The 23,473-nt window shown below is 43.5% G+C and overlaps 1 protein-coding gene across 1 annotated transcript in view; it reads left to right on the top strand.

Annotated features, from left to right (window-relative positions):
• The window catches only part of PAPPA (pappalysin 1), a 246,820-nt gene that overhangs the window by 168,777 nt on the left and 54,570 nt on the right, over positions 1-23,473 (top strand). Inside the window, exons 11-13 of the mRNA XM_036496589.2 lie at positions 12,262-12,375; positions 13,246-13,381; positions 15,360-15,573. Of these exons, the coding sequence (XP_036352482.2) occupies positions 12,262-12,375; positions 13,246-13,381; positions 15,360-15,573 (464 nt within the window). The remainder of the gene's footprint in view (positions 1-12,261; positions 12,376-13,245; positions 13,382-15,359; positions 15,574-23,473) is intronic.

Below are 23,473 nucleotides of genomic sequence, written 5' to 3'. Positions count from 1 at the left end.
AAAGAGTAGCATTGATGTAATAGGTTTGTCTCTAAGGGGGCCAGTTGGCCCAAGGGCTCTTTTTATAGTCTCAATTTCAAATCTAGGAAAATAGGAGTACTGCTAATATATATCTCGTAGCAGGTTTTCTTTTAATGAATTAAGAGAAAAACAGGATTTAAACAGGTTCTAGACAATCTCATGTATATCCACAGTCATTGTCAGCATCATGTTTTTTACATGTCAAGCTCTGGTTGGTATTGGGGTAGTGGATTTTCAATGCAATGCCTTGCAGCTCAGACTGCACTCTGAGGTTTCAGTGCCTTCCTGGTATCATGTGCTTACTGCTCACCCCTGCACACTGGTCTTGGTCTATGCAAACTTGAGTTTCTAGATCAAATTCATCCCCGATGCACCACATAAACAGCCTTGGAAAGTCACAAAAGTTCAAAATGGGCAACAGTGGCTGAATCTTGCCCAGTGACGTGAATCTGATGCAGTTGAAAGGAGAGATAAAACATTTATAGACACTGTCCTTGAATCTCATGCACAAGAGACAGACAGACAGGAACCTACATGTGATGGTATTATACAAAGGGAATTGATCGAATGTGAGAGGCGGGATCATGGCATGTGGGAAGGAAAAATGGACTTTGCATCAGCCCAGCTTGGTTTTACTCTCAAGTCCCTGGGGAATGATCAAACTCTGCCTGACTCATAAAGTCCCAATTTCTCAAGGCAAGGCAAAAGTGCTTATTTCTCAGGGGTATCAAGATGCTGAAATGAGACTAGACATGGGTAACACCTTGTTCAGATTCACTGGCTTCAAGAATCAATCCCCTTCCCTATGTCACTCTGTGTTCAGTCTTCCAGGACCTTTTGTAACCACTCTTTAATGGGCTGACTCCATCCTATCATGCAATTTCTGGGACGCTGAAATCTTGGTGGTTACTATCAAGGAACCAGTATCTACCTCTTGCTACCTTGAAATTCTTGGGGAAGTAACTTGCACTAGAACTGCATGTCTGAAGTTAAAAGACGTTCTAGGGAAAAATACTGGGAAACACTGCTTGATTGTGTGTGTTTGTATGCATCAATGTGCATGCATATGGGTGTGTTTGTATATGTGTTTGCACATGAACTTTGATGTGTTGCTATTGTCCATGTGCATACCCGCAAAGCCCTCCCTGCTCTTTTCCCATTTTTCTATGGGAGTTATTCACAGGTCCCTCTGGATGGAAAGAGGAAATTGGAGAGGATGGGCAAGAGGATTGGGGGCACCTCCTCCTTTCCTTGATTGGCAAAGGGCATGTAAATCTGCAAAACTGAAATTCAATAGGAGCTTCATGGCATATCTTTATGTGGGAAAATACCAGAACCCCTGCTCTCCTGTTCTCCCTCTGTCTCCCTGCCTTTGTGCACTTCGTGTGTAGGTGGGAGATAAACTGGATTTTAAAAAACCCTTTGAAAGCGAGACATCGTGAACTCGTCTAATTGAAAGCAGCCTTTTGCAAAGGTCGGAGATTTGGAGGCAGGCACTACAGGTAGCAGCTGGCAGTGCATCAAGTGGACAAGAGTCCCCCAAACCTGGAGCCACGGATGGGCACTCCCAATCTAGAAGCCACAGAGATGACTATTCTTTATCAAGGCACACTCTTCCCTCCACACTGGCTCTATTTTTCAGCATATCAAATGTGATAGCTGGAATCTGAATTTCTAAAGACTCTCCCAGCTCAGAGGTCCAAACATCTCAAGGCTGCAGGTGAAGAACACTCCTATCTTTCTAGCACAATTGCAGGTAGAAAAACACAATAAACAGAAAAACGTGTTTCTCTTCCAGTTGTCATTGCTAGGCGGGATAGATAGGAATTTATTAACTTCATGGTACCATGAGTCACATGACACGTGTTACTCAGAAGTCACAGAGGTCCAGGGGCTGTTCACCCAAGACCCAGTGGGGTATGTTTGTTATAGATTGCATTTCACAGGCAGCTTCTCTTCCGCAGCACTCCTTGGAAGAGGCTGAAACCAAGATCTGACAGAATGTCAGAACTGAAAATCCTGGTGAGACAAGTTCATCTTATTCTTTCTATAAGTGGGAAAGATGAGGATCAGAGGAAAAGGCAGCAACTGGGTCATTTCATGGAGGCAGCTAGCTCCCTTTCCTGCGACCCAGGGCTAGGTCCGTTGTATCGCTCTGCTCTAGGGCAGAGCTGCACCGGCTTTTATTTCAGTAGCCCCAGGAGAAAGTGGCAAGGGGAAACTCAAAGTTTATTCTCCACACGGCTGGGATAGAAGATTCATGTGGCATAAACACTCCAATACTTCAGAGAGTTTGTAGAAAATGGAATCAAGAGAAAAATTGGTTTGGGTGCAAAAAAATTTTGAAATCAGTGCATCTGAGAAGTCTTTAGATTTTGTGGAAATGTATGTTATTAAAAAGCTGTGCATTTCTTTCTATTTTTGGAGCAAAAGTAACATCATTTTTGTGAACTTTCTTAACTTCTCTTATATATCCATTTTCTTGCTGGATCTTCATAGTAGCTCTAAGAGATATATTGGCAGGCTGTTTTCAAGTTAAATGATGCAGCATGCTAAGATTGTACCTGGACTTGAATCTTGATTCTACTACAAACTAGTTATGTGACTTCAGAGAAGTAATAGAGCCTCATTTCATTACCTGTAAAATGAATATGATAAAGTACCTTTCTCACAGTTTTTATGAGGATTACATTTTTCAATATGTACAGGAACTTTAAAACAGCACCCACTATGTGATAGGAACTCAATATATGTTCCTGGTGTTGCCATTGTCTTATTCACTGAACAAGTACTTTTGCTTTTGTGCCAGGAAATTTATAAATAATAGATGCTTCTCACCTTGGAAATCTTCAGAGCTTAAAGGGAGTAGGACTGGACTCTAAATAACTGTGATCTAACTTGACAAGCATACTAATTAAAGTATATGTAAAGAACTACATGGACGCATAAGAGAGTGCAATTAATTGTGCTTGGGGAGTAAGCAAAAGCTTTCAGAAAAGGAGTGATATTTGAGAGTGGCTTTGAAGTATGTGTAGTATTTCATAAAATCTGTAGTTCAGGGGTGGGGGTGGGGTGTGTCTGGGCATAAGCATGGCACAGGAGAGTCAGAACATAAGGGAGATACCGTTTCCCAGCCAGAAGAAAGAGCCGCTGTGTGCATGCCATGCCTGTCTTCTAAGTGGGGAGAAAGAGCAGCTGGCAATGATGTTGATGGAAATGACTGAAACCAGTCGTCAATGGCCTACTTAAGCTGGGAAACCTTTTCATCCTGAGGGCCAAGGGCAGCTGTGGAAGGGTTGATCAGTAGTGGAGTGTTACAATTTGGAGCAGAATCACTGAGAGAAGACCTGATAGAGGAGCTTGGGGAACTCCTCTGTCATTACACAATCCCTGTAGGTGAATATAAGAACCAAGGCAGGGAGCAGCCCAGATCAGACCATGCTGGGCTGTGTTAGGCTACAGCACTCACCAGCAAAGGCCAAGGTGAGGCAGGCCATGCTAGACTGGGCCACAACACCCACCAGTACCTGTGAGACCCTGGGGGAGGGGTGTGAGATTTCCAGAGAGGCAGCACAAACTCCCCTGTAGGCCACTGCTCCCACCTGTGAGTGTGAGAACTGGGACTGGGGACATACCAGGCTGAGCAGGACTATAACACCTGTTGACATGCGTGTAAATTGGGTTGGGAGAGAGCCAGGCTGGGCCATCCAACTGTAACCACTGGTGTATGCACGAACTAGAGTAAGAACAGGCTAGTTGGACTTTGCTGCAGCATCAGCTGGCAAATGCTGTGACTGTCAAGTTAGACTGCAGAACCACCTGAAGAGTGCAAATGAATTGGAAGTGGACCCAGCAGAGAAACTGTGGGCACCTCTCTGATGGGCTGCAACTCCCACTTACAAGCATGAGAACTAGGGTTAGGGGAGAAGGCCTGGCTAGACAGGTGGTAGAAACCACCAGCATGAGTGTGGGCTGGATAGCGGGGTCAACTGGGATGATCTATGCCTCAGCATCCATTGATGTATACAAGAACTGAATGGATGTGGGATAGACTAGACCAGTCTACTGCAAGTACGAAAACTAGGGCTGGGGGCAGGCCTGGTGGGAGTTATTTGGCATTGCTCTAAGCTGCAGCTTGCTCTGGCAAATGTGAGGGCATGTGTGTAGTGGACTGGACTGGGTTGAGTCAGGCTGGACCACAGCATCCGTTGGCTTGCAGAAGAGATGGGGCTGGAGACAGAACTGACCCAGTAATTGTGACTACCAATGTGTGCATTGGCTGATGTGGGTGATGGACTGAGCCAGACACTGTACTGGCAAACACACACAAGCCCAGTCTGGGATCATCTCATATGAGGTTTCTTTGGGCATACGCCAACTGAACCACTGTACTCAGAACTCCAACCATGGGGAGAATTGTAGGATCTATGGACTGACCATAGAGTACATGTGTTGGAACATGGCCTCCTCAATGACTAGGATGAAACAATGGATAGCATGTTCAGATGCACATGGAAGATAGGGCAGTCCAGTGGGGCCTGCAGAGGACATCTGGTACCATAGCAAAGAAATGAGGGCAGAACAAATTCGTCAATTACCCCAGCCAAACATTGACAGCAAATATCTGGACGAATGGAGATTCTGAGGTGTACGTTGTCAGCCAATGGACAATGGAAGGATTCCCTCATGCTTGGATTAGTGAGATGGACAGCATTTTAGAACTATTGAAACCACTTAAGTAGAACCCATGCAGCATGCTCCACATCGGGGACCCTGGGATGATATCAGGTGGCCATTCTCTGTTCCTGGGTACTGAGACAGTTGGAAGGCTGGGTGCAGCAGCTCTTCTTATCTTCCCCCTTCCCTCAGATACAGGAGGAAGAAAGGGAAAATTTGGAAACAGTAGTCTCACCCACTTCCCCTAATCCTCGATCCTTCCCACTGTGATCAACTATGTAAACATCATCAAAAATAAAAATTAAAAACGAATATGCAAACAAAACAATCAACAAAGTTAAGAAAAAAACCAAAATTTTGGAGCAAAAAATGGTTGTAGAAGTAACCATTGCAGAGTCATCATCAGTGCCCTGTCTCCAGTTCAAGAAGCCAAGGTTTTGATCAACCCAAGTGTCATTCACCTTGTTCTGTGACCAAATACACACATCATGGCGTCCAAGGGAGCACGGTCCAGTCTCTGATTGGGATACGTAACTGCCTATATATTCCTCAAAGAATTCTTCAAAGTCTCATCAGAAAAAAAAACTCCAGTCTTATAGAGTAAGATTGTGATAATTAAGTAAGACTGTGCCTCTGAAGCGCCTAGTGTGTATTATTACTGCAAATATTCTTAAGCTTCTGGACGTGCGGAAGTGATTCAGTGCAGTGATTGGATTTCACAAAGAGAGAAACTGACGATAGAGAAACCTCTGTTATCTCATGACACAGCTGGCACTAGCCCAGGTTTTCTATTTTAAGGGAACACAGGTAACTAAGGTGATGGAAACTCTAGGAGATTCTAAAAAAAAAAAAAAAAAAACTCACAAAATTAAGGGATAAAAGATAGTCACTTGTTACTTAGTTCCTGCAGGTGCAAAGATGAGGGTGAGAGGCAGTAAGCTGCCAAACTCCCCAAGAGGGTCTTGGGCTGGGCTTCCTGGAAAAGACATGGCTGTTTCTTTTGTTACTTCTGTCATGATTGCTTGAGGAAGAATGAGAAAATTCACCTTGAGTGAATTCTAAGAGACAATTTTGAATTTTCACAGTAATGTTGCCCCTTCTTGGCTGTGTGACATGCAGCAAAAAACCTCCCCCTTCTCGACCATTGAAGAAAATGAAAGTCTAACCCTAAAATCAGAAAGCTTATAGTTATTGACGGCTAAGAGAAAAGTAAAGTCTAGAGTTGCCCCAGTCTCTCTGGAAATGATGGCTCCATGGTAAATAGGCTGTTTTTAAGTAGAAGTGCGTTTTCTGTCCATGACGTAGTTAGGAAGATCCTGGGTACTCCTCCTTCCAAACACGAGAAGACGTCAGTGAGGATGTGTCCCAGCAGAACCTCCTTTGCTGTTTGCCTAGAAGCAGTAGTTTTTTCTTTTATTCTAGTGGATCCATTTGTTCACTCAATGTCAATATGTTAGTCATTCAAAGTAACACTTACTTTTTAAAATGCATTGTAGTACGAAGCCAACACAAATTCTATCCTCAACAGCTTTTCAAGCATACCACACAGGACTGTTGACTGTTGACTAGGAATGCTTATCCTACTGAACTGAAACTTTTGCACATGAGTTTGACAATCCCCCAATTACTCTTTCTCTCAGGCACTGGCTACCACAATTCCATCGTTGCTTTTATAAACTTGACAGTTTTAAATACATCACTTAAGTGGAATCAGACAGTATCTATTCTTTTTTGACAACTTTTTAATTAACATAATATCCTAATTCTTTTTTAAAAGATTTATTTATTTTTATTGCAAAGTCAGATATACAGAAAGGAGGAAAAGACAGAGAGGAAGATGTTCCATTTGTTGATTCACTCCCCAAGCGGCCACAATGGCCAGATCTGAGCCAATCTGAAGCCAGGAGCCTAGAGTCTCTTCCGGGTCTCCCACATGGATGCAGGGTCCCAAGGCTGGATGAGAAGCAAGGCTGCTGAGATTAGAACCGTTGCACATATTGGATCCCGAAGCATGAAAGGCAAGGACTTTAGCCCCCAAGCTATCATGCTGTGCCCAATATCCTAATCCTTAATGCAGAATTTTTTTTTCTTTTAAGACCTGGACAATATTTTATTATGTGCATATGCCACATTTTCTTTCTCTATTCATGTATCCATGCACATACACATTCTTCCCAGGTCTTGGTTATTGTGAATCCTGATACAGTGAGCATAGAAGTGGCCTGGACTCAGCTCTAAGGATGTTCCCATTTGTCTCCCAGGGAATCTGAAACCTGCCCTGTTTTCAGAATGCCCTTGATGGACTGCACAAAGCAGTGTGTGATATAAAAAGAAGAAATAGGTCTGGTCATATCAGTGTGACAGAGGGGATAAAAAGCTTATCCTGTTCAACTCCTTACATCCCTAGAACAGGATACCTAAGGAAGACCTCAGCATCATTAGAAGGCTACAGTATAAGAGTACAGAGTAACAGGAAGAACAAAATGGCTCCAGATGAGATTAGAGATATGCAGTTTGGGAAGGGCTAGAAGAGACAAAAAGAGATCTGAACCAGAGACACCATAGAATTTGATTAACAGGAGATGATAAGCAAAGAGAAACTTGTGGTGATAGTGTGAAGTGCTTAAGAATACGTCAAAGTGGAGGGCCTGGTGTGGTAACCTAGTGTCTAAAGTCCTCGCCTTGCATGCACCGGGATCCCAAATGGGCACTGATTTGTGTCCTGCTGCTCCATTTCCCATCCAGCTCCCTGGCTGTGGCCTGGGAAAGCAGCCAAGGACGGCCCAAGTCTTGGAACACTACACCCGCCTGGGAGACCTGGAAGAAGCTTCAGATCAGCTCAGTTCTGGCCGTGGTGACCACTTAGGAAGTGAACTAGTGGAAGGAAGATCTTTCTATCTCTCCTTCTCTTTGTAAATCTGCCTTTCCAATAAAAGTAAATAAATATATATATAAAAAAGATAAGAATACATCAGTGGTTGATGTGATCCTCCTACTTGTCCTCTCCATCCCCCAAGCATTTCAATATATTCCGTGCTGCTGGACTTGCTTTTCTGGAAAAGATAACACATATGTGGTGAGAACAGATGTGTGTTGGGGGATAAACACCTGCATCTTCAGTGATCAACCTAATGTTTGGCGATGCTGTTCATTTTCTCAGCTTGCTGGCGTCTAGTGCCATAGGCCTTTAAGGCACAGCGGCTGAATGAACAAAATTTATACAATATCTATAAAACCAGGAGGCTTTCCTCCCTCTTCCCCAAACTCCACAGAGCATAGACACTTTTTCAGCTCAACTAGGACTGCGGGCGCAGGTTCAGCTGGCTTTATTCATTCCTCTCTGATCTGCCTTGACTGTCCCTGGTTAGGATCCCAGTCAGCCAGAAACAAACACAAAGCTAAACAGAAAAACAGAAGAATAAAATAAGGGCAAGTTCCTCTTAGCCCTGTCCAGGACTGATAGAGCTGACAGAGATAAGAGGAAATTGTATTTAAGCAATCAAGGGGCTTGGTTCATGTTGGAGACCTCTTTGACCAGGATGCTTTAGATGCGGAGATAAGATCTCAGCCCCGTGTTCAGAGGTGAGTTTCCCCATGCTCAGCTAGGGGACAGGCAACTAACAACAGCAAGGGAGAGGAATTTTAAAATGATACATGTCGAATTGCTGGCCTGAACTTCAAATTCCTTAGATAGTTTATGCGAAGTCTTGCACTGTTGCAAAGTGTAACACAATCCACTGGCAGATCTGCCTAAACCCAGTCCCATTGTTTTTCAGAAAAGTAAACAAACTTGAAAACCTCTTCCAGCCTGTGAAAGTGGCTACATCTTAGTCTCCTAAGAAGTTGGGGTTCTTAGAGATTTGAGTAATGGAAACTATCACCTAATTCCTGGACAATGGGCTTGCTGATTCCTGGTGACCTTGATGTCCTTACAAAGCTACCTGTGCTATTCAGGGAACTAGTATCAAACAAGCAGGATCCGTCTGACTTGTAGTTCAGCGATGAGGGCATCTTTTGCAATACACTTTTCAATGTAGTTCATGTAGTTAAACTCCTCTTAGGTGAACATTTACAAGGCCATTTGACATATTAAATACATGAGTGGAGATGCTCTTATTGAAATGAAAGAGCCAACACTAAGCAGAATTTTCTGAAGCTTGACTTGCCCCAACTGACATTTCTGTGGAATCCTAACAAGCCAAGGAAGTTCCTTTAGAACTGTGTGACCTCATGCAATATTCAATGTGCAGTGTCAACTGAAATACAGAGAATTAGTGTGCTCATAATCACAAATCACATTTGATTGATCAAAGACCAGAATTAGTTATCCATGGTGCCAAACCAGCCTACCACTTCAGAGCTTCTTTGGTAACATTTTGGGGTTTTTTTCAAAGTTGGTTATGTAACTTTCATTTCCTTCTGTTGAGGTTTCAAAAACGAATCAATGAAAATGTTTACATGAAGGGCAATTGGGTAAAGGGTATATGGGGGAGCTTTCTGTTATATTTGCAACTTTATTGTAAAGCATCTAACTTTATTTAAAAAGTTAACTTTAAAATAAAAGCAGGAGTTTTGGAGATTTTTTTTTTATCACAATGCAGCTTAACTTACATTCATGCCTATTGTTGTTAAGAGAATTGAGATTTGACATTTTCTGAGAGTTCCTAGAAGCCAAATTGCCAGAAGAAATGGTGGAGAGAAGGGCATTTGAGCTTTAGAAAATTTATAAATGGGATAATTGGCATATTAAAAGGAGCCCTAAAGGGTGTCAAGAGTAAGAAGGTTTCCGTCATGGAAGATTCCGATCTGATGCAGGCAGCTGATCCGAACCCCCTGCCTAGCAACTCATTCTAGGTTGATGGTCTTTCATCTGTTGTAAAAGGTTTTTAAACCAATATTTTATAGTTTTTTCCCCCTTTACTTCATAAATTTGCATAGATAATGTCAGGCAAAACACCTATGCATATCAGCTGTAGGCTTTGCCTGAAATTGACACCTATGCACTTTTTTTCAAATTTGTTTCACTTTTCTCTCTGTAAGAAACATAATACCCTTCAGATAAGGTTGAAGCAGCACTTGTCCCCAATTCCCAGTACCATTCCTCTTGCTTGATACCCAGAGATATCTACTATGCTGAATTTGATGCATATTTTGAAGCATCTTTGAAAAGATTTTTTTTTTTTAATTGGAGAGGTAGATTAATAGAAAAAGAGAGAGAAGGCAAGAGAAGGAGAGACAGACAGAAAGACACAGAAAGCTCCTCTACACTTGTTCACCCAGATTCCTGGAACCAAGAACTAAATCCAGTTCTCCTGTGTGGACTGCAAGGATGCAAGGGCTTGTGCGTAACAGGAGGCTGGAGTCATGATGAGGTCAGGCTCTGATGTGGCATGAGGGCCTTCCAAGCAGTATCTTAACTGCTATACCCCTGCGCTCCATTTTTAACTTATTTTTTAAAATGAGTAGGTATTTATTTATTTGAAAAGCAGCATGACAGATAGATGAAGGAGAGATAAAGAGATCTTTCATCAGCTAGTTCACTCCTCAGATGATCACAGCAGCCAGGTCTGAACTAGACAGGAGCCAGGAACCAGGCATTCTAGCCTGCTCTCCCACGTGCATTTTCTACTGTCCTCTCAGGCGCGTTAACAGGAACCTGGACTGAAACCAGAGAAGCCAGGACTTGAACCAGCACTACGATATGAGATGATGGTGTCATGGGTGGTAATCTAACTTGCACAGGGCTGCCCCTCCCAGTGTTGCCCACCCCCACTCCATTTTTAATTTGTATGAAAAGTTGAGCAATTATTATTTTTGTACATGTGATTTTTAAAATAAATGTCAGACAATGTACTTATCCATTCAAATCTTGTTTCCTTCCCCCCCGTTGTGTTTCTGTAAATGTTATATTTCTGTCTTAGTGCCTAAAAATTGATCAGTAGATGTTCTGTTGAGTGGCTAAAGTTTGTACTGAACTAAGGATTCGGTGTTTTTGTGTCATCCATGTGTGTAAGTCTAGTTCATTCCTGGATTTTTTTTGTATATAGAAATTCATCATGTGAACACCTGATGTTTTCTATATCCTTTCCCCACCAAATGAACATATAGACTATTTCTGATCTTTAACCACACACACATATGTACACATACAAAAACACACAGAGACACACATTTTCTTTTTTTAAAGATTTACTTTTATTACAAAGTCAGATATACAGAGAGGAGAGACAGAGAGGAAGATCCTCCATCCTATGATTCACTCCCCAAATGAGCCGCAACAGGCCGGTGAGCGCCGATCCGATGCCGGGAACCAGGAACCTCCTCCAGGTCTCCCACGCGGGTTCAGGGTCCCAATGCATTGGGCTGTCCTCAACTGCTCTCCCAGGCCACAAGCAGGGAGCTGGACGGAAAGAAAGTGGAGCTGCCGGGATTAGAACCGGCGCCCATATGGGATCCCGGTGCGTTCAAGGCGAGGACTTTAGCCGCTAGGCCACGCCTCCAGGCCCCACACACATTTTCTTTTGCAGGAACGAACTCTTCAGTTTCTTTTGCCTTGGTTGGCTTCATGTGTTTGTTTAGTCTGGTTGAGGATTTACCATCTCACATTTTTTTTTCCATAGCTTGCAAACTCCCTGGAGTTTTCTAGACGAATGCCCCCTTGCAGATGAGTAGCTTGCAACTCGGAGATGTGAAATGACAGGCCTAAACTCACAGGGAAGTTTGGAGAGGGGAGCCACCTTAGAAGAGAGAAAGCAGTAATCTTGAGACAATGTGTGCCAGCTGTCTCACCAACCTCAGGAATGTTTCAGTCGTTCCTATCCCCTCCATCAGCTCACAATTACCAGGAAACTTCAAAACATTTGCTGAAAAGGAAGTGAAATGATTATTTTGATGCAAAAGATGTTTGAAATCCCCACATGTTTTTTTTTCCTTTTTATGACCTATTTGTTCAATTTGAAAATCACAGAAAGAGAGACAGGGAGGTGGATGGGGAGAGAGACGAAACAGAGATGTCATGTAAATGGAGTTTCTTCCGTTTGGTGATAGCAAAGCAAGTGTTTACGCACTCACTGGCTTTTTTGTCATTAACATCACTCTGAACAGAATTTGCAGGTTTGTCCTTAAATGGTCTGCTGACATTCAGGACTCTCTGAAATAAAACCTCTGAACTTGCCTTCCTTGTTACTTTCCTCACACTCTAATCAAAGCAAGCACTTTTCCATGGTTGGAGCATTCTGAGCCTTTCTCCCGCCCGCAGTGCCTGTCCTCCTCTGTCCCACTCCTGCAGGGGCAGCCCATGCGTCCACTCCTCAGAGTGTCCCAGTGAAAATGTCTCTGTCACCTCTAACACCGAAGTGTCTGCTCTTTGCTTAACATTGAAGCTTACCTCTTCCACACTGGGCTATGAGCCCTGGAATACTTTTTTTTTTCTATTTATCCCCATTACCTCTGGATGCACCAGGAACAAACTTCGTGAGTGGATAGCAAAGTCTGTCAAACAGAACTTCGTTGAACTGAGATTCTCTAACCATTCCCCCCTTCCCTTTTTTTCCCTCTTTGCAGGTGTGTCGAACCAAGGTGATTGATCTCAGTGAAGGCATTTCTCAGCATGCCTGGTATCCTTGCACCATCAGCTACCCATACTCCCAGCTGGCTCAGACCACTTTCTGGCTCCGGGTAAGCCTAAGATTTGGGGGAGTCTTAGAATTTGTGTCAGTGACCTCTAAGAAGCACCAATTCCCATGGCCCTTCCTCAAGACAGTCTGTGTATCCATTCAGGTCCTTAGTTTGTAGGTGCACGGAAGAACACACGCAGCAGCGAAATGCTTCCTGAAATGAAATCCCTTAATAGCTCTTGCAAGGTCCCCACTCAGCTATTGTTTCCAGAATCTCCTTTTCACTATTCAATGTCTCTTAAGATCATCTTCTCTCCTTGAAGTCTTTAATCATCCTCATAGAGAGAAGTGACTGTTCTTTCCCTCCTACCTCTGTGTATTATTGTTCACCTGTTGAATGACACTTGTCGCCTGGCAATTGTCACATGACACTTAGCTGTGTGTGAGCCCACATTTCTGACTAAGGACTAAGGATTGGTTCGTTTTGGTTTGTGTCTCACTGACACGCTCTCAGTGCCTTGTACAGGGGCCGCCAGGGACAAGAGATGGGTAACACTGCCCTTTTCATAGTTTCTTTGTATGCCAGGTCCTGTGCTAGACACTTAATTCCCATTCTCGTTCTAGAGTCTTACTATGTGGCTGTTATTTTACTAGCCACCATTTAGAAAACAGGATCCTTGGACCCAAAGAGGCCTAGCCATCCGCACCATTGTCATGCAGGTGGGTAGGAACAGAGCCAAGACTGGGGCAGATTTCTCACTTCAGAACCCGTGCTCTTCCCTGTTAGGTGTTCGCACCTCCCCCTTGCTATCCAGGGCCCACTCCTACACAGCTCATTTCCAGAAATTGATGATTCTCCTAGAAGCCCCCATCATGTGGCTGCTCCTCTCCAACATGAATGAACCATCCTCCTGTGTCTTCTCCTTTTCAGGCGTATTTCTCTCAGCCAATGGTTGCTGCAGCTGTCATTGTCCACCTGGTGACCGATGGAACATATTATGGGGATCAAAAGCAGGAGACCATCAGTGTGCAGCTGCTTGATACCAAAGATCAGAGCCATGACCTAGGCAAGCATGTTCTCTTGGGCCTAGCTTGCTCTTGGCACCTGCGTCTCTATCTACTGCTTGGGTAGTTGTGAGAATTGGCGTGGGGTGAGCTGTTTACTCCCCTTTGATGCTTTCTGTTTCTCTGTTTGAGATTCCGATAACCCAGGTGTGAGATCTGATAGATACAGGGAAAAAGGGTCATTGGGAAAACTTTCCTTCAGTAGCCTTCCTTTTCTTAGAAATCTTTAACTTCAGGCACCCCTTATGATAGTCAGAAGGATTAAGCAAGAGCCATTCTCCATGTGTGTACCTCTCTGAGACCCAAGCAGAGGTGCCGAGAGAGGTCTTCCAGCATGCTGAGTCTCAGTAGCTCAGGTTTCTTCTCACTGAGTCTTAATAAACAGCCAGGAATTCCCACAATTCCAGACTTTGCTTCCAACACAAACTCCAGAGAAGATGCTATAGGAGTAAGAATAATAATTAAAAAAAAAATTGTATCTATTTTAGGACTCGGAGGATAAGGGTCCAGAACTACCTACTGAGATGCATCCATGTGTAGGGGGTCTCTCCAGCTAGAGCTGGATACCCTCGCTCCATGTCTGGAATTCAGGACCAGCACAGGACCTGGATTTCGGTGCTGTGCCTGCTCTACTGCAGAGTGCTGAATTCAAAGGCCACTACACAACAAGTGCACGAAGGGTCACTTCAGGGCCAGCAAAAAGTGCAGAGAGCAAGCAGGGTATTTTATTTTGTTTCTGTGTTTATTTATTTAGCTTGTTTTAAAGGCAAAGGGGAACGTATTAGTAAGCTAAAGAAAGAAAACCCCTCTGGATTTGTCTGAATTCCTGGAAAGTTTCCCTAAGTGAGGAGCAAATATTTTCATAGTTGTCCTGGCTCTGAGGAGTGGTTTTTCAACAGCATGAATGAGGAAAATACTAGCTCCATGGAGAGTCCTGGGATCCTGCCACCGATGCCCCAGGCTTCCACACTTGCCTGTCTCCCAGCATTCCAGCATCGGCAGTGGAGTCCTCATAGCTCTGAGAGCCCTGGGATCCTGCCACCGATGCCCCAGGCTTCCACGCTTGCCTGTCTCTTACATTGAAGCATCGACAATGGAGTCCTCACAGCTCTGAGAGCAAGCAGAACAGGAAGGGGAACTGCTGGGCTCAGAGCTTCATGTTTCTGTGGGGAGAACTCTCCCAGCAGGACAAACCTACCAGGACATGGTTAGGTTTTTAAATGTAAAGACAAATGTTGGGGACTTGTAATAATGTCCCATCAGTGGAAAGTGGCTAACCAGGTTCACCAAACACCAAAACCAGCATCTTTCTTACCAACCTCATTGGCCCCCATCACTTCCTTTCCTTTCTCTTCCCTTCCTTCCTGAAGCCTGGGGATCTGTTGTCAGTATCAGACATTGCTGATAATTCTTGAGTGGAGTAAACACGGATTCTGCTTGGATTTGGAGTGGCAGAGATATTGTGGAAATCTGGAAATCCACCTCCTGCCCACATGCCCCTTCCCATCTCTGTCCGGGGACTTTGAGGCCCTCATCTCTAGGTCTAGAGACGATGGATAAACAGCCCCTGTGGAGAGGCTGCTGTGAGCCATGTCCGTCAGCTTTGCAACTGTCCAGGCTGGCAGTCTAAACACTAGCAGCTCAGACCATGAAGCCCTAAAGCAACGTGGGAGGGAGCCAAGGGCCAGGAATGCCTGTCTGAGGGGTGGCCAACTGGGGGAGGGAGAGAGGCGGTGGGCACTAGGTAAAGGGAAAGCTTAGGGGGCAGGGAGACAGGGGGATTGGAAAGATTTGGAACCAAGGAAAAAAGGCAGACAAAGAAACTTTCAATCAAACTCAAAATCCCCACCGACTGCCCAATGGTGCTTTTGTGCAGTGACATGAAAGAGTTTGGGGGCTTCGGGAGGAGCCCGTTGGGGAGGGCGTGACTGGCCTTGAGGAATGAGCCTGGCCCCTCAGCCCTTCTGTCTCCCCTGACAGGCCTCCATGTCCTGAGCTGCAGGAACAATCCCCTGATTATCCCTGTGGTCCATGACCTCAGCCAGCCCTTCTACCACAGCCAGGCGGTGCGTGTGAGTTTCAGTTCACCCCTTGTCGCCATCTCGGGGGTGGCCCTCCGCTCCTTCGACAACTTTGACCCCGTCACCCTGAGCAGCTGCCAGAGAGGGGAAACCTACAGCCCTGCCGAGCAGAGGTAAGGGACCCTGGGCCTACTTGCCCCGGCTCATTTATTGCCAAATGGAGATGGTGTGATGTGAAGCTGGGAGTCATGCATGCTGTTGTGAAAAGTATGTGTTTGCTCTGCTCTGTCCTGTACTGGCAGGCTGGCACTGCCTTTAAACCTGAGAGGCCCCACATCTTTGATTTCCTCAGTTATTCAGGGAAAGAAAGGTGGGAGATGAAAGAGAAGTTTCACACTGCCTTGCACCTCTGGAGTTGACAGTAACTTTCATGGTCATCCTCAACACATTGTCTTGTGGGACTCAATACCCTCCTCTGAACAGAGAGGGGCAATGGATGAGTTTTTGCTTAGCCTTATAAAACTTGAATGTTCTGCTTTATTGGTAATAGAGGCAGACAACATAACCTATCTGCGCTGAGGAGGATGGAGTGGGGTTGGTATTTGCATTGTCACAGTTCACTGTGAATTTCAGTGAGTGAAACTTCTCTATCTCCCTAAAGTCCAATTGCTGAGATTCTGCTAGTGGTCTAGGAGCTTCACTCCATCAATGCTTTTGACCTTGATTTGTTATTGCACCTTATTTAGAGTCAGGAAGAGCTTTGGTAATATTGCTTACTTGGATTTGGACCTGCATATTATACTCCTTCTAATGTGTATCTTTGTTTTACAATTTTTAATTGCTATTATTTTTCATGAAATGGTTTTGTAAGTATGGGAATTTCCCCCTCCACCTTCAACCCTCCCTTTCCATTCTTCCCCACCACCCCTCGCCACACACCATTTTTCCCATATTATTACAATGGTATTGTCCTTCAGCAATGGTCATAAATCCAACATTCTGCTGTTTAAGTGTATCATGCAATTGTAGGTATAAGTAATGGTTGAAAAAATATAACAATTTCATCAGTCATTCTCCTTTTGTTTGAAAGTAAAGATTCATACTACAATGTATCTTCGCTCCCTAGGATGCTAGCTGCCATTATATAGTTCATCTATGGAAAAAAATATATATATATAACGTATATGCATGTTTGCCTATATATCTATTTATTTTATAGTTTATGTGAATGTTGCCTTACATCCAAAAGAACATGCGACATTTTGCCTTTTGGGATTGGCTTATTTCACTGAGTATAATGGTCTCCATTTGGGACCATTTTTGTTGTAAATGATAGAATTTCATTCTTTTTAGTGGCTGAGTAGTATTCCATGTTGTCAAAAGAGGAGTGGGTAAAGAGACTGTGGTACTTTTAATGTGTGTACTTGAACACATCTTTTCACATTTCTGATCCTGTCTTGTTTGTTTTGGAAGCAGTAAATAATAGAAACTGTTGCACAGGATGACTGTGGGAGTTAAGAATCTCAGTGTAGTTGAAAGTGTTCTTGGCACTATCTGAAGACAATGTATGAGTTAAACAAATGGCCACATTCTGAAGATAGTGATGGTTCCTTGTGCAGAATGCTGTGTAAAGCTCTTCAGAGATACAAGAAGCTTCTAACTTTACCTAGGATATATAATTCGTCTACACTTTTCTGTTGCCATCTGAGCCCTAGGGCTCAGGTTGGAGAAGAAGTGTTCCAGAGTGGCACAGCCTCTCCAAGCATGGTTAATGCAGTCCAGAAGCAGAAGGAAAGAATTGTCCTTCGGGTAGGCTCCTGCAGAGTGATGCCCTCTGAAAGGCGGTTCGCCCTGTCTTGTACACCTGGGGGCTGTGAGAAGAAGGGGGTGTGCAGGGAGACAGCAGCCTTTCCCACGCCTCTTCTACCACAGAGGACACAAAAGGTGGTTGCAAAATCCACATTGTTTTGCACCCACTGTCTCTAGCTTCTGTTGTGCAAAGTCTGTCGCAATCATTCCAAGGCAAGAACTCCTTAAATATCACTCATTGTCATATTTCACTCTAAGAGGGCTTTTTATCCCCAGCTCTCCAAAGTCTATAAAAAATAAGCTAATTCTCAGAACCCAGAAAAACAATGTCGATGGAAATTGCAAATCGCAAATCCATCAGACCTTACCCCCAACGTTTTCTCATTCTTTACCAGCCATCCGGACCATTCACCAGCCTACTGAAGTCAGCCTGACTTCTTTGAATTCTTAATTAATAGTTCCTTTAGCCTAAGAAGACATTACAAAGTGTTTAATCAATGAATGAATTGACATGCATTTGCTGACGTTTTCTCTGTCTCTGATTCATGTGACTGTGGATCAGTCTTTCGCCATCCCTGAGTCTCAGTTTCCCCATCGGTAAAATGATGAAGGTACATGTTTGATTTTTTTCCAGTTCTATTCAGTTTTCTGATTCCCAAGAACTTGGAGGTGGAGATGGGCAGAGGAGCAGACAAACATTTGTTGAACCCTTGTTAGAAGCATCGTCTTGTTTTGGTATCACTCCTGTTCTGGAAAGTATGACTCAGAGAAACAGGGTTAGTGAGAACATCAAAGCAATAAACGGCAAAATCCTGCTCTGTCTTCCCCTGAAAGCCATTCTCTGTTCATTGGACCAGGCAAACTCAGGACACAAGAGGAAGTTGCAAGACTTATCATATGTGAGCCCTTAACTCAGGGAAACAGTGAAGGCACAGGGCTGCCTGGCTTGACTATGAGCTTGGACCACGTTCCAATGGGCCACGTCCCAGGGGACAGGGCTGCTGGGCTGTAGGATCTCCTCCTGAATGCCCCCAAGGGGGAAAGGCCAGCAGCTGTTCATGGGGAGTAGAAGAGGCATTTCCCAAAACAAGCCAGACTCTGAAAACTGTGCAAACACGTTAACACAAACAGAGGAGACAGGAAAAATAAGCAACAACTGTAAAAAGCCATGGGATATTTTTCTTCATTCTTGAAATTACCAAGGTCAACAGCACCAGTTTTTGTAGCATGAATTTCAGCTGGTGGCAGTAGGAACATCCAGATTGACACTCAGCTGACTGCCAAGTCCTGAAAGGTGCTGTTCCCGCCCCTCCCATCCACATCCTTTCCTCTCCTCCCTCCTGTTCTCCCTCTCCTTCTCCACCCCTTCTCTTTTCCTTCTTTCTCCTCCTCCCCTCCTGCCTCCATCTCCACCCCCTCAACTTCCCCTTTTCTCTTCCTCATTTTCCTTCTCTTCTTTTGAGAGCGCTGTGATATCCAGGGGGCTGCCAGGGGAGAAGCGTTCCTTTAGCAAAATCAATTCAGGCCCTGTGTTCTGACCTAGATTCAAGGGTCTCCGTTCCCTGTGGTATTTGGTATAAATTCAGAGGCCCAAGAAAACAGCTTCAGATTTCAAATGAGAGGTCCAGTTGTGGAATTCTAGCCAAATCATAGCTCCACATCAAGTGCAGAAAGGAAAAAATAAGACGGGAGGTATACCTAAGACACTTCTTCAATAACAAAAGTTACAGCTATGATGCTGAGTCTCTCCTGTGTCTATCACACATGCACAAACAGTACACTCATTGCACATGCCACATCCATCCATCCTTGTGTTTCTAAACAAAAATTGAATCATTGATTGGTAAATTCAGACATGTATACAGACAATTAACTTACTTCTTCCCCTCTTCCTCCCTTCCACCTTCTCTTTCTTTCCTCCCTCCTTGCCTTTGTTCTTGCCTGGTTGGGGGGAGGCATTCTTCTCTCTCCCTCCCTATCTCCCCTTTGTTGTTTTGTGTTCTCTTTCTTCCTTTATCTCCAACATTCTGGCCTCTTGAGACAGGCTTTTCAGAGAGTTCTCTTTAGGAAGGATAACTTGGTGGGTGGAAATAAGTTCTTCCTTTGACTGGGTTAACTCTTTCTAGGCAGGAATGTTTGCAGGATATGCCTACAAGGTTGGATGGAGCTAAACATTGCTAAGTCTGCATTGATAGGTCCCCTTGTTTGAAATATCCCATAGGATGACCAAATAGGAATTCATGTGTAGGATTTGAAACCCACCATGAAGCTGCTCATTGCCAAACTCAGTGGACTCACATTGCTGCCCATAACCTCATCCAATTTGTCCAAGCCACAGAGGAATCAGTGTTTCTTAGCATATAGATTAGGAATCACTGGTCTGAGGGAAATATCTGCAGAATGAAATGGCTGTATCTAAGCACATGTGTGTCTATGATCATGGTGGATATGTCTAACTATATATAGAGAAAAATATATTTTATATAGATATATATCTTAGAACTATATATATAGTTAGAACTTCTTTATATATCTATATATATATACACTTAGAATTATATATATAATGGAGAAAAGAAAAATGCTTCATATATATATATATATATATATAGAGAGAGAGAGAGAGAGAGAGAGAAGAAAAATGCTTTAATATCTAATTATCTGTTGATTACCTTTACTCTGGTGTGAGAATCTGACCTAAACAAAACAAAACAACAACAAAAAAAGAAAAACCTGTGTTGCTCTTTCCATTCTTCCAATTAGTCACCTTTCTCCCTTTGTAGAAGTACTTAGCTCTCTCCACCTTCTGTTGTGATTTTTACTGATAATCCATTGCTGGTTAATCTCCTCTCCTTTCCCCTCCCCACGTCTCCCCTCCCTTCCTATCTTCTCCCTCTCCCCCCTTCGTCTCCCCTCCCCTCCTCTCTTTCCTCTCCTCTTCTCTTCTCCCCTTCCTTCCCCTTCCCTCCCATTCTCCCCTTTCCCCTCCTCTTTGCTCTCATCTTCTCTCATCTTCTCTTCTCTCCCCCTCCTCTCTCCTCCCCTCCCTTCCCCTCTCCTCTCCGCTCCCCTTCCCTTTCATCTCCTCCCACCCCCTCCCCTCCCTTCCCTTCTACTCTCCTCCCTCTCCCACCACCTCCTTACCTCTCCTCTCTCCTCTTTTCCTATCTTTACAAAACAGTTTTGTTTTCTTGTTTTGATTTTTGTTTTTGTATTTCAGAAATGACAGGGCTGTGTCATGGAGTTATTTGGGAGGATCAGTTGAGATAATGTTTACCATCTTCCGAAAGTGTGTTCACGCAACATTTACCAGCCAACAGGGAAGCAAAAGAAAGAGCAGGGACTTAGCGGACAGATTAAGATATCCACTACAATTTTGTCCTAGGGTGAGCAATAGGAAATTTTACTTCTATTTCCCTGTTCTTGAAAGCAAGAAAGCTTTCACTACCAGAAGTAATTGCTGTGTAGTGCAAATAAGGTGATAGAGGTGAGGTATCACGACCAAAGCCTCACACGCATTGCCTCCCTTCCCTCACTTTTCTGTGTGAAAGCCAAGTGTAGACAGACATGCTGAAAAACCAGGGATGCCTCACTCCTTACAGTACGTTTCAGACGGCAATGGTCCTAAAAAATGTTGTATGAAAACATGTCATCAGAATTTGTAATGTGATGATACCTTAGTCCTTTTTGGAAGTCTTCAGCATGCATTAAAACTTCCAAAGTTCAGAGAAGCCCTGAAATAGATAATGGGACATTCATCATTCCCATGTGAGAACAGAACCTTTTGGACAGGTGATCTGAGTGAATATTTTTCTTGTATAAAAGGGAGGAAGAGAGCGAGCATGAGAGTCAGGCATCTTCCCATGAAAGTCCTTTATTTTGAAAGCATTCTTCATAAATTGAACTCTGTTCTGCAAACATTAAAAGCCATCCAGTTTTGGATTGATACAGCAGCTCCTCACTCTGCCTTAGGCTCCCTCTGCCTACACTGGCGTGCAGCTCATCCTTTAGTTTTAACCAGATCTTAATTCAGATGACCTTTGGCCGTGGATCCTTGGATGTCTTGCTGTCCCATCCACCCAACGGATACCTTTCATAATATCACCTTGTTTCAGTATCCTTACTGCAATGGCGTCTTTAGTTACTTTTCCTTGGCATACAAACTGCCTCTTGAAACACATTGGTGACAGCCTCCTAATTTCTCTTTCTGTTCACTGTAGCCCTGTTGTGTAGAGTTGTCTGCCACTCAAATTGTGTTAAATATGTGCATGAGTAGATAACATTTCACCTGTTTTAAATTTGAGATAAATGATTCTATTTTTTCCACTTTACAGATAAGGAAATTGAGCCTTAGGATGTTATGTATATTTTCAGAATCAAATGATTGACAAATGATAGAGGTGAAGCTTGAATTTAGATGTGCAATAGATAAACTTTATAGTTTTACTCTCTAGGAAATGAAGTATTGCTGTTTTTTTCATTTTTGCAAGATAAAATCTGTAAGAACAATTGGAGAATATACTGTCTTCACCTTAATAGCTTCATAACCCATAGAAGAAAATCATCTTTCCATCTTAATCTTCGTAAGATTTCAGGTGCCTTCTGGGAGTGCAGAGGGAGAAAGTCCAAGCCACAAGGTTCAGGTCAGAAGACCAACTTTGGAGATGAGATTTTACAGAGCAAATTCATCAAAATTGGAATCATGTGACTCATTCCCCTAGCTTCTACAGAAACTAATGGATGCATTGTTTGGAGCCAAAGCCCTAGTGTAGGCTTCATCGTTTTAACCTCTGGCAGGAGTAGAAAGAACAGTGGATAATAGAAACATATTAGCATTCCAAAAGATAGGGATATGCCAACACTATATCCCAGTGAGGTCTGAGACCAAAAAATGAAACACTTTCCCTTTTCTGGGAATTTTTAAAGGGGAATTTGTCTTTGATATGATTTGGAAGCTTTTGACTCTTCAGTGTCTTCTACTTTATTTCTCAGTGTACCTAGGATCAGTATGTGGAGTATGGTGATGAATGAGTGCATCCTGGTAAAACACTCAGCAAGACATCCTAAGACGGGCATCAAGAAAAAATATCATGACATTCTTCTGAAGCTGGTTTGGCCAACATTTCTCTTTGTCTCCTACAGAAAAACAGGAAATAAAATCCTTAAGATTCTAGTTGCACATCTAGCCATCTGTGCACACTGCAGCCAGGTGTTGGGGAAGATACAGTCAGAAAAGAAAGTCAGAGAAAATAGCCCCCATGGAGCTTTCAGTGATAGGAATTAGCATACCTACCTCTGTAGAACACTCCAGAGCCATTACAGGGCACTAGTCAATTTTTATCTTGCCATTTAGGAAAGAACTGCTACAGAAGGTACAGCAAAATGAAACAGGCATTATCTCCATGCTCAAGAAACATGTTCTAGTTCAGGACCATGGGCAAGCTCAACCGTGTGGACATTGGGCTCATGCATCTGGGTGGGAACATAAACAAATCACTTATCCTTGTTGATCCTCCATTTTTCCAACTGTAAAATGAATAACACTTACCTCACAGGGTTGCTGCTGAAGAGATGTGAGCTCATATATGTATACGCAGTGAATAGTAACTCATGTTACTGAGTTTCTCCTTAATCATAATGTTAGGGAAGCAATATTTGAAGCACACATTTTTCATGGTACTTCTGTTTGCTTCTTAAGGACTAGTGTACATTACAGTACACAGTGGGAACCTGGGACCTGTGTTTTCAATGTATCCAGGAAAAGGCAACACATGTAGAGAAAGATAGGCAGTAGAATGTGAGGCAGCTCTCCTGGGCTCACAAGGAAAGGCTTCCTATGGAAATGTACACACAGCTGAGTTTTTAAGAATGGACAGAATTCAAATGGGCTAAAGAATGGAAACAGCAGTTTCAGCAAGATGCAAGGCAGGATGTCTGTACAATTCACTCGCATTCTGTAAGACACTTCATAGTTCTTGAAAGATTTCTCCATGCATCACTTCATTTGAATCTCACGGCTCTATGATATTGACTATACTGAAGTTCAGAGACATAATGCACCTTCCTTACAGAGCCAGGCGTAGTTGTAACATTTATTGTGTACAAGGTGTGTTATATTTACACTCTACAGTTTTCCTGAATCAACTGATTGAATTCACATAATGACCCTAAAAAGTGGGTACTCTCAAAAATTACAAAAAGACAGCCCGGCCTGGGAGACTAGCGAATAAATCCTCGCCTTGCATGTGCCGGGATCCCATATGG

The sequence above is a fragment of the Ochotona princeps genome, chromosome 14 (genome assembly GCF_030435755.1).
Source record: "Ochotona princeps isolate mOchPri1 chromosome 14, mOchPri1.hap1, whole genome shotgun sequence".
In the NCBI taxonomy this organism is placed as follows: domain Eukaryota; kingdom Metazoa; phylum Chordata; class Mammalia; order Lagomorpha; family Ochotonidae; genus Ochotona; species Ochotona princeps.
Note: the sequence above shows the minus strand (reverse complement) of the source record. Positions and strands in the feature narration are given on the sequence as shown.